This window comes from Carlito syrichta, unplaced genomic scaffold, assembly GCF_000164805.1.
Source record: "Carlito syrichta isolate Samal-C Ts95f unplaced genomic scaffold, Tarsius_syrichta-2.0.1 Scaffold311833, whole genome shotgun sequence".
In the NCBI taxonomy this organism is placed as follows: domain Eukaryota; kingdom Metazoa; phylum Chordata; class Mammalia; order Primates; family Tarsiidae; genus Carlito; species Carlito syrichta.
In genome coordinates this window covers 618,279-630,501 of record NW_007255929.1, presented here as the reverse complement: position 1 = coordinate 630,501, position 12,223 = coordinate 618,279, and the positions used below count along the sequence as shown (strand labels likewise).

Genomic DNA, 12,223 nt, shown 5'->3' with positions numbered 1-12,223 from the left:
CTGAGAAGGGTGTGTTGGAGGGACTTGGTGGTGTTGAGAGGAAACTCATTGAAAATGAAGGTAGAATAATAACTCGGAGAGCATTGGATATTGTAGGTGAGGAAAACCATCCTAGCTCATTCATAACTTGTAGGTGAACTCTGTACCTTTCTCTTCCTTGATCTCTTATTCCTTCCTGTCTTAAAAATTCACTCGTGATTCATGAATACTTGAATTAAGAAAAAAAAAATTCAAAAACTATCCTCAGAGTTAACCACTATTATCATCTTGCTTAATCTTCCAGACCTTTAATATGTATTTAGATATTTCTTGTTCTGCCATTTACTCTTTCACATAACAGTTTCTTGTACATCTTTCCATTTAAGTATATTCTTTTTAAAGTGCATAGTGGTCCATGATACAGATATACTGATCGACATATATTTGGGTTATTTTCAGTTTTCTTTTAATAAACAATGCTACGGTTAACATCTTTATACATATTTTGTGAACTTATGCAAATATTTCTGTAAAATAGATTCTTAAAAGTAGAATTGTTTGGTTGAGGGGTGTGGACATATATATTTTATTAGAGACCACCATGTTGTCTTTTAAAAAGGCTGAACCACATTAACATTTTAGAATGTCATCAGCATTATTGGAATTATCAATTTTTTTTATTTTAACAATGATGAATAAAAAATAGTGATAATTACTAATGAAGTTGAGCATCTTTTTTGTGAATGTGGTGTTTATTTTACATTTTTTTTTTGTTTTGTTACAAATTGCTTTTCTACATGCTGTATTTTTCTGGACTTGCACATTTTTATGTAACCCCCTTATAACAGTTTTTAAAAATTTGTGTAGTTATTGTCATACTCCTTTCCTTGAAGGTAAGAATGAATTTTTATCCTTGTATCTTTAATACCTAGAATAGTGCTGATAAATAACTGGTTCCTACTATTTCTGTCTTCTAAGAAATACATAGTTTGTCATGTACATGGAAACTAAAAAAAATACAGCTTACTTTAAATTACCATTTTATATTCTTTCTGTTATGATTCCTAAGGACATTATAGCTAGTTGTTTGTTATATAAGAAACAAAAAAAACCCAAAAAGTTTTTCTCTAGTAGAGAAGTATTTTCCCTGCATAACTTAATCATTCTATGAGTTTTCAGCTTTTGTTCTATTTTATTATAGATAGTTATAAACAATTTTTTTTTTTGTCCCAGGAATTTTATTTATATGAGAACCTTTTATTTTCATGGTGTTGGATTTTTTTCCCTGGAAAAATATTTATTTATTTATTTTTTTAGATTGGAAAATATAGTATATTTAGAAAGTAAATTAGAAAGAGGGAGAAAGAAAGGAGATTCACCTCCCTAGTGTAGAGGAGGGGGACAAAGTTAAGAAATATGGCGGACAAAGCTTAAGGAGCCACATGGCCTGACCAGAGTTTAACAGAGCAATGGCCTGGAAAAATATTTCAAGTTTTGCTAATATATGTGAAACACAGGCTTACGAAGATTTTAATTTTTAAAAATTGTCTAGATGCTTCAGAATCCATCCGAGTTCGCACAGTCAGTAAAATCCTTGCTGGAAGCACAGAAGCAATCCATTGAGTCTGGCTCCATAGCCGGTGGGGAGCACCTGTGTTTTATGGGTAGCGGCCGGGAAGAAGAAGACATGTATATGAACATGGTCCTGGCACACTTTTTGCAGGTAGGCTGGCGTAGTGATTTCAGTTTTGTTTGTTATTGCTGTCACCTTTAAAACATTTGCACAAATAATGTTTGGCTCTTTTGTACACTGTCAGATTTATCTGTGTTTTTCTTGGTTTTGTGTCTTGCTAAGAAAGGTTGTCTTCGCCTTCAGATTTTTCTCACATGCTTGTATGATTTTTTTTTTTTTTAATGTTTAAGTCTTTAACAATCTGGAATTTATTTTTGTGAAGAAGTGAGGTAATAATCACAAATTTTTTTTCAGATAGCTAACAAATTGGGCTATAAATTTGAAATATTTAGTGCACTGAAGTCCTCTTATGCATCAGGATCTATTTCTGATTATTATGTTGAATTACTCTTGATATCTATGCCTTAGTATTTTTTATAGTAGGTATATAATTCATTTTAACATCTTCATTTTGAAATTGAATATACACGTGGATTTATTCATGAGTTATCTTTCATTTTTGTGTTTGAATGTTGTCTTCAGCAAAACTGATTTTATTGCGAGTTTATGCAACCTGTCCCTCTGCTTTCTTGCAGAACCTCACTTTGAGGCTTGCTCTTTATAAAAATAGTTGTTTATAGGTATTCTTTGGTAGTTTATGCATTAACATCCTTACTTTGTATGATATTGAACTATGGAATCAGGAAGACAGTAGACATGGCATTACACAAGCCACTCAATTCGGATTCATTTCTATTCATGTTGTATTTTTCTGGGAATCTGGTTTAAGAAAATTAGTCTAAAGACAAAATCCTTAAAAGGCAAAATCAGAAGGAACAAGGTACTTGGCAGAGGAATTGTAGGATAATTTTAAACCTTACTAAAGAAAAGAATTTAGAAACTTATTACAGAATAACAAAAATAGGAACCTAAACTCATATATTTAACTGTCCTATTTTTAAAATGCTTCAGTATAAACTATACTATATATCGTGAGGGCTGTCATATGGCAAGAGTTTGGAATATTGTGACCTTTTTTTTACTCTTCAAATTTTTGATATGGTTTAAGAAATTTTTTCAATTTTCATTATGGAAAATTTCAAGGAAATTGAAAAGTGGGATAACTGAATGCTTTAAACTCTTTATAAAGATGTAACCACATTTTCTTGATCATATTTTACAAAAATCTAACTACTTTTCAAGTTTCCCTGATTTTTCTAGGATCCCAAACAAGGTATTATGTTTGGTTGATGTCGTTTAAGTCACTTTTTAAATTTATAGCCTCCTTTTTCTAATTTTTTCCTTGCATATATTTGTTGGAAGAAAAACCTAGTTAATTTGATTAATAGAGTTTCTCACGTTCTGGATTTTACTGATTACATTCACTTGGTGTATCATGTTCTGTCCCTGGTATTTTCTGTAAGTAGTTAGTTAGATATAGAGACATGATTGGACTGCTTTTTTAGGGGCAGGGGTTCTGGGGAGGTGATGTATGCTGCTTTTAGGTGGCAGATACTGTCTCTCTCTTTTCTTTTTTTAATTTTGTATTACTTAGATCTATCATATTTTTAGTAATTTGCAAAATGGTAACATTCTCTCATTTCTTCTTCATAATTAGCTGTAATATTTCCTTATATTACCTTTTTCTAAAGGACACAGAATATTTTGAAAACTTTTAAAAAACACTCATTATATCCTAAGATACCAATTAACTAATTTCGACTATTGCACTATTGTAACTATTATACAAATAAAGTAACAGTCTTATTAACAGCTGTGATGTTGTCCCCTTCTTCCCATTTAAGCACCAGATCTTACAGCACACAAAGTAAATGTGTATACCTCTCTGTACCAAAGTCCAAAATGTCTAGGAAAATTGAAAGTCCAGAAATTTTATATGTAACTGTATATTGCATTTGTCAACGTTTTAGAACAGTTGAAAGATTTAATGAAACTGTATTTTTTGAATAAATTTTATTTTCCATTACAGAAAAATAAAGAATATGTGAGTATTGCCAGTGGAGGATTTATGGGTAAGGTTTTAATTTATTAAATTCTTTGCCTCCACTTTTCAGAGGAAATTATGTTGATTATCAGCAGAACTGATTTGGAGTGACCTAATTAGCTAATGGGTAGACTCTTTCTTCAGTCATTCAATATTTTCAGAAAAGGTGAGGCTAGCAGGACATATAGATAACAGACAATTGAGATGAGTGAATATTTTATGTAAGGCTATTTAAATAGATGTTAATAATTAGCTTTTGTTTCCAAAAAATATATTTGTAAAGATGCTTGAAAACTGTCTACATTATTTGCCTCTGTGCAGAAGAAGGATTAGATGGCGGAACTAGGAAACGAGTTGGAGGAATGCTTTTTGTAGTATACCTTTTTACTATTTGGGTATTTTGTTATCATTTCATTTTTGAACTACTTGAAGGTATCAACTGTTAAAAAAATGTTTGCTGAGAGGCTGGGCATGGTGGCTGATGTTTGTCATCCCAGCACTGTGGGAGGCCAAGGTGGGAGGATCGCTTGAGCCCAGGAGCTCGTGAGCAGCCTGAGCAACATATGGAGGCCTAGTCTCTATTTAAAAAAAAAAAGTTGGCTGAGTTGAATAAAATAAATTAGCTTGTGTTTTCAAATCTGATGCTAATATCTGGAAATGTACAATTGTTAAATAATTGGCAAGCTCTCTGCAGGCAAGTGTTTGAGAATTTATGAAGTATTAGGTCAGTGTAATAAGATTTAAAAAGAGCCTGTCTTATGTTAGGAAAAGAGATCCCACAAAAGGGCTGAACTGTAAATGCTGGGGAAAACTAATGATACAAATAAAATCAATGTGTAAGTATTGTGTGCTAACTAATTTTGCTATTGGCGCTCCGAAAATAAAATCGATATACGCTGAAGGTAACAGAATCTTAGGTTTTAATCCTGGGAGTCTAATTATGGGAGGAGTAAGTTCTTAGGCTGTTAACTTAGAATTTTCAGAAGACTGGGAATTTAGTCTTTGCTGATATTAGCAAGGATTATCATTATCTTCTATATATTGTGGCCTGATAACTAACTACCTTCGAGGCTCATACTTTGAGTGAGCTACAAAAGTATTATTTTAGTAAGTAGTGTTAAACAAGTAGTGGCCCTAGGCTTTGTATTATTTATTAGGAGTGTCTGGAAGGTATTCTTCTTTATAGTAAGGTCTAGATTTAGAAACTTTTCAAAAACTATGAATTATTTATTTTATGAAGAATAATCTCTCTTTCCATAACTGTTCATGCCAACAAATGCCTCTCCATTAAGAGAAAGATCAGTTGATGTCTCCTTATGGTATAACAAAAACCACCATAGATTTTTTATTCTTTATGTCACAAAAACAGTATAGAGATTGTCTGTTAATACTAGATTTCCTTCTAAAGAGGAAAACTTAAAGCCTATACAGTTGTCATCACCCTTGGGTCAATTAAGAAAAGCTATTCCGGTACAGAGCACTTTAGAAGGAAGGAGAAGAGGAAGGTTTGTATTAGCCTGGAGTCCTTTACTCATTTACAGAGGTGCAGAAAGAAATACCTGTGATAGTATCCTTGGGTCCTTTTTTCTCAGCTGTGGTGTGTTTATACTTCCATGGTAATATACTTTTCAAAGGGGATTGATATTTCAGGTTTCATTTTGTTTTTGTTTTTTTTGTTTATCTTAAGCACTGCAGCAGCACTTGGCAGACATTAATGTGGATGGACCAGAAAATGGATATGGCCATTGGATTGCTAGTACCTCAGGCTCAAGGAGCAGTATCAATTCTGTTGATGTAAGTGTTTATGTAGACTATGTCACCAGATTTGGATAAATTCTCAGAAAAGGTGATTAACTACTAAACCCCCACCATAACAGAAACGGAGTCAAAATAGTTTGAATACATACAATGAAGAGTCTCATATTATTTTGAGATTAATGAAGTGATGGAGCAAGCCTGCACAGCCAAACTAACTGGGAGTTCCTGAAATTCAACTGCTGAATTCAGATTGCTCTCTGTCCAGCTGTAGGTTGCTATCACCTAATGACAGTTGTATGCTCCAACTTAATTATTAATGGGGACAATTCTGGGTCCTGTGACTAGCTGGGACTCTTAAGTGAACTGAATCTAGAATCTCCCAATTAGTTTGGGCCAGGAGAATACTAGACTTGTGGTCACCTCCGGCATGCTATGTCTGTACCCATCCCCACCACAGACTTATATGATTAGGACCGGAGTCTATCCACATTTGCAAATGGCCCAGGCAGAGAAAGACAGAAACTATCTGCCAATCCTGTTATATTTAGTTTTTAGTTATTGAGATGTATATTACTTCAGAGTTTTGCTATAGTGGATAAATCTGTTTTTTCTGTTCTACTTTGGAAATATTTGGGTAGTAGGTCTTTTTCAGAGTTTCATGGCAGTTGAATTAGATGTCATTAAATCTTTTTTTTTTTTGACAAATAATGGCCCTCGTCTACCTAATGATTATTCTTTAAAACAGAAATAGAAGCCAGGCTTGGTGGCTCAGCCTGTAATTCCGCGCCTTGGGAGGCTGAGGTGAGTGGATTGCCTGAGCCCGCGGGTTCGAGACTCGCCTGGGCAACTTGGTGAGACCTCATCTCTACAATAAATCAAAATTAGCTGGGTGTGGTAGTGCGCACCTGTAGTTCCAGCTACTTGGAAGGCTGAGGAGGAAGGATCGCCAGAGCCCAGCAGGTCGAGGCTGTGATGGCCGGGAGCAGCCACTGCACTCCAGTCTGGGCAACAGAGTGAGACTCCAATTCAGAAAAAAAAGGAAAAAAAAACACCAAACAAACAGAAATAGAAGGAAACCTAGAGTACAGGGTCATGATTATTAGCTCAGGCTTACAGGTCTGACATACCTGAGTTCAGGTTTCACCTCTACAACTTATTGTCTTCATGATATCCAGCAAGATGTTTCAGCTGTGGTTTCTCCACCTGTGCAATAGAAATGTTAAGAACAGTACAGTACCTTCCTCATAAGGATAACTTGAGGACTAAATGTGCATGTACATGTGAATTATCAGCAAATAGTAATTACTACAAAATTGTAACTCACTAGATATATTAGTTGAGGTTTATCTTCAACCATGCAAATCAGAGTTTATTATTGTCACATCATCAGCAGATTAGACTTCTCTGAGAATCTTTTAAAAACAAAACAAAACAAAAAAACAGCACATCCATAGTGAGTTAAGGTCTTAATCTTTTACCCAGGCTGGAGTGCAGTGGCATGATATGGCTTACCACAGCCTTGGCCTCCTGGGCTCAGGCTGTCCTTCACCTGAGTCTCCTGAGTAGCTGGGACTACAGGCATATGCCATCATGCTCAGCTAATTTTTAAAAAATTTTGTGTAGAAACAAGGTCACACTATGTTGCCGAGGCTGGTCCCAAACTCCTGGACTCAAGCAATCATCCTGCCTCAGCCTCCCAAAGTGCTGGGATTATAGATGTGAGCCACTGTGCCTTGCCAAGGATCTTTTAACCTGATACTCTAGGTACCTGGTGTGGAATCACCACTTATTTAAGAAACATTTGCTGTTTTCATTTTTAATAATCAGATATTTCATTGTATAGATGTATTATAAATTATTCAGTTAGTGCCCTATTGTTAAATATTTACACTACTTCCAGTCTGTTGTAAACACTACTACAATTAATTTTTATAGTGATATATTTGCATATGCCATTGTTATTTAGTCCTAGAAATAGAATAATTTGATCAAAACATTAGTATCAGAATCCTTAGAATTCTGCATTATTATCAAATGGCCTTCCAAAACACCACTATTCTAATTCATTTTCCCGTCCACAGCATTGGATAGTTTTTTTATTGAAGCTTTTATCTTCAGATTTGAAAAACACTGATTGAGGCTATTGTAGAAATTATCTTAAAAATATGTTCTTTTAAAAAATACCAAATAATTTTCACCATTAGTTTAATTTGGTTTTGAATTTAGGTATGGAAATAGAAACATAGTTTTTTGTGTTGTCAATGACTTATTCTAAAAATAAAAGTAATAGATGTTCATTGTAGCATCATATATAAATAGGAAAAGCATAAAGGAAACAAAATCAACTATAATTCTACCAAACAGAGAGAATTGCCATTCTTGTTTTGAAACATTGCCATCAAATATTTTTAATGCTTGTGCTTTTTAGTATTTTATTTTAAAAGTAGTGATCATAGTGTACCCACAGTTTTATTTTCTGCTTTTTCACTGTAAACATAGGAGCATTTTCTAACATTTTAAAATGCTTTTTTAAAAAGTATGGTTTTCTAGTGGCTGTGTAATTTTTCATCAGATAGTACCTAAATCTCTGGATACTTTCTGATTGTATTCTTCCTATGAATTCTGAAAAGGAATTAATTGGCAAAAGATTAATTACTTTTTGAAAATTTTATTTCTTATTTTTTTGAGTCGGACACTCACTCTGTCGCCCAGGCTGGAGTGCAGTGACACAGTCTTGACTCACCGTAGCCTCAACTTCCTAACTCAAGCAATCCTCTCACTTCAGCCTCCTGAGTAGCTGGGACTACAGGCATGTGCCACCACACCTGGCTAATTTATTTTTATTTCTTTTGTAGAGACAAGGTCTCTCACTATGTTCTCCAGGCTGAACTCCTGACCTCAAGGGATCCTCCTGCCTTGACCTCCCAAAGTGCTAGGATTACAGGCATGAGCCACTGTACCTAACCAGAATTACTTTTTTTTTTTAAATCAATATTTTTTATTATGATATTGTGGGGTACAGGTAAGGGTTAGGTATACAAATATGCTTCATTCAGGCCCCCTTGTTGATAACAGGTATCTCCCCGTCCCCAGACAGATGTTTACTACCATTAGTCCCATCTCCCTTCCTCCCCCCATAGTTTCCCACCACTGTCAGTCATTTTCTTATGGTAGTGCGTTGGATGATCAAGGTCCACTATATGAGTGAGAACATGTGGTACTCAGATCTTTGTTTCTGTGAGAGGTCACTCAGTATTATAGACTCTAGTTCCATCCAAGTTATTGCGAAATTCATGATTTTGTTCTTTTTTATGGCTGCATAGTATTCCATCATGTATATGTACCACATTTTTTTAATCCAGTCCTCTTTTGATGGACAGCATGGTTGGTTCCAGGTTCTTGCTATTGTGAACAATGCTGCGATAAACATTCGTGTGCAGGTATCTTTTTTTACAGAGTGATTGAATTCTTTAGGGTATATTTCCAGTAGGGGGATTGCAGGGTCATATGGGAGGTCGATGTTTAGAGATTTTAGGAGTCACCACACTGCTTTCCACAGAGGTTGCACTAGTTTACACTCCCACCAACAGTGTAGAAGTGTTCCCTTTTCGCCACACCCTCTCCAGCAACTGTTATTTTTTGAGTTATTGATAACTGCCATTCTGACTGGAGTTAGGTGGTATCTCAGTGTGGTTTTGATTTGCATCTCCCTGATGATTAGTGAGGTTGAGCATTTCTTCATGTGTCTGTTGGCTGCTCGCATGTCTTCCTTTGTGAAGTTGATATCTTTTGCCCATTTTATAATGGGGTTGTTTGTTTTTTTCTTTTCAGCACGTTTGAGTTCCTTGTAGATCCGAGATGTTAAGCCTTTGTCAGACCTGGAGTTGGCAAATACTTTTTCCCAGTCTGTAGGCTGTCTCCCTGCTCTCTTGATGGTTTCTTTGGCTTTGCAGAAGCTTGTCAGTTTAATGAGGTCCCACTTGTCTGTCTTATCCCTTATGGCCTGTGGGTTTCAGGTTTTATTCAGGAATTAGATGCCAGTTCCAATTTCCATGAGGGTATGTCCTTCATTTTCTAAGGTTCTTATGGTTTGAGGCTTTACATTTAGGTCTCTGATCCATTTAGAGTTAATTTTTGAGTATGGGGATAGATAGGGGTCCTGTTTCAATCTTCTGCATGTGGTCGGTCAGTTTTCCCAGCACCATTTACTGAATAGGTTCTCCTCTCTCCAGTGGTAGGTGGTGGAGGCTTTGTCGAAGATGAGTTGGTTGAGAAATTGAGGTTTTGCTTCTGGAATCTCAGTTCTATTCCATTGATCTATATGCCTGTTCCTATACCAATACCAAGCTGTTTTGATGATTGTAGCTTTATAGTAAAGTTTGAAGTCTGATAATGTGATACCACCTGCTTTGTATTTTTTTTGCTGAGGATTGTTCTGGCTATTCATGGTTGTTTGTGTTTCCATATGAATTCCTGTGTTGTATTTTCTAGGTCTGAGAAGAATGTTGCTGGTAATTTGATAGGTATTGCATTGAATCTGTAGATTGCCTTAGGTAGGATGGACATCTTCACGATGTTGATTCTTCCAATCCATGAGCATGGAATATTTTTCTACTTGTTTGTGTCATCTTTGATTTCTTTGAGCAGAGTTTTGTAGTTTTCATTGTAAAGATCTTTCACGTCTCTAGTTAGGAAGATGCCAAGATATTTCATTTTTTTTGTGGCTATTGTGAGTGGAATTGTGCTTTTTATTTGGGTTTCTGTTTGTTTATTATTGGTGTAAAGAAATGTGATTGTCTTTTGCACATTTATTTTATATCCTGAGATTTTGCCGAAGGCCTTTATCAGTGTAAGGAGGTTTTTGACAGATTCTCTTGGGTTTTCAAGGTACATGATCATGTCATCTGCCAAGAGAGATAATTTGACTTCCTCTTTTCCTATTTGGATACCCCTAATTGTCTTCTCTTCTCTGATTGCTCTAGCCAGGACTTCCAATACTATATTGAACAGGAGGGGTGAGAGTGGGCATTCTTGTCTTGTTCCAGTTTTCAGGGGAAGTGGTTCCAATTTTTGTCCATTTAGGAGTATGCTGGCTGTGGGTTTCTTGTAGAAGGCTTTTACTACTTTGAGGTATGTTCCCCGTATGCCTAGATGTTCGAGGGTTTTTATCAAGAAGGGGCGCTGGATTTTACCAAAAGCTTTTTCTACATCTAATGATATAATCATGTGGTTTTTGTTTTGACATCTGTTGATGTATTTAATTACATTTATGGTTTTATGAATGTTGAACCAGCCTTGCATCCCAGGGATGAAGCCTACTTGGTCATTATGGATGATTTTTGAGATGTGTTGTTGAATCCGGTTTCTTAGATCTTGTTGAGAATTTTAGCATCTATGTTCATCAAAGATATTGGCCTGTAGTTCTCTTTCTTTGTTGGATTTTTACCAGGTTTGGGTATCAATGTGATATTAGCTTCATAAAATGATTTGGGGAGGGTTCCATCTTTCTCACTCGCCTGAAATACCTTCAGTAGGATTGGAATCAGCTCCTCCTTAAATGTCTTGTAGAATTCTGCTGGAAAGCCATCTGGTCCAGGGCTTTTTTTTTGTAGGTAGTTTTCTTATTACATAGTCAATTTCCTTGATTGTTATTGGTCTATTTAGGGTCTCAATTTCTTCTTGTTTCAACCTAGGCAGGTTGTGTGATGACAGAAAGTCCTCCATTTCCTTGAGGTTTTCAAGTTTGTTTCCATACAAGTGTACATAGTAGTCTCTAATGATCTTTTGTATTTCTTCAGGGTCAGATGTGACTTCATCTTTTGTGTTTCTGATTGTGCTTATTTGGGTTTTTTCTTTCTTTTTCTTGGTCAGTCTAGCTAGGGGACCATCAGTCTTGTTTATCCTTTCAAAGAACCAGCTTTTTGTTTCATTGATTTTTTTGTATTATCTTTTTGTCTTCTATGTCCTGGATTTGGGTTTTTATTTTGGTGATCTGGATTCTTCTGCTGAAATTAGGGTTTTTGTAGTCTTGCTTTTCCAACTTCCTTAGGTAGCTTGTTAGGCTGTTAATTTGTGCTCCTTCCATTTTCTTCATGTGTGTTTGTAGGGATATAAATTCCCCTCTTACTACAGCTTTCATGGCGTCCCAGAGATTCTGGTAAGATGTTTCTTCATTTTCATTTGTTTCCAGGTATCTCTTTATCTCTGTTTTGATTTCATCAGTGACCCAGGAGTTGTTTAGCATCATACTGTTTAGTGTCCATGTCTTTGTGGGGTTTGGGGGAACCTTGTTGTTAATGTTTATTTTTATTGCACTGTGGTCTGAGAAGGTGCATGGTAAAATTTCGGTCCTTTTAAATTTGTTTATGCTTGATTTATGGCCAATTTTGTGGTTGATCTTAGAATACGTTCCATACGGTGATGAGTAGAATGTGTATTCTGTGGTCTTTGGATGGAGTGTTCTGTAGGTATCAATTAAGTCCATTTGATCAAGAGTCACATTGAGGTTCCGGATCTCGTTACTGATTTTTTGTCCTGATGATCTGTCTAGGGTTGTGAGTGGGGTATTAAAGTCCCCAGTTATGATGGTGTTAGAGACAATATCTTTCTTTAGTGTTCCTAGGAGTTGCTTTATAAAAGTTGGTGCACCTATGTTAGGTGCATATATGTTTAGGATAGATATTTCTTGTTGATGGAGTGAACCTTTTATCATTATGTAGAGGTCCTCTGTATCTCTTTTGATTTTTGATAGCTTAAATGGTATTTTGTCTGAAATTAGGATCGCAACTCCTCCTTTCTTTTGTGTTCCA

At 35.5% G+C, this 12,223-nt stretch overlaps 1 protein-coding gene across 2 annotated transcripts in view; it reads left to right on the top strand.

Annotated features, from left to right (window-relative positions):
• TBC1D23 (TBC1 domain family member 23) overlaps positions 1-12,223 on the top strand; it is a 69,170-nt gene that overhangs the window by 39,226 nt on the left and 17,721 nt on the right. For both annotated transcript variants that reach the window (XM_021718107.1, XM_008069155.2), the window contains exons 11-13: positions 1,532-1,702; positions 3,642-3,684; positions 5,344-5,450. In XM_021718107.1, the coding sequence (XP_021573782.1) occupies positions 1,532-1,702; positions 3,642-3,684; positions 5,344-5,450 (321 nt within the window). The remainder of the gene's footprint in view (positions 1-1,531; positions 1,703-3,641; positions 3,685-5,343; positions 5,451-12,223) is intronic.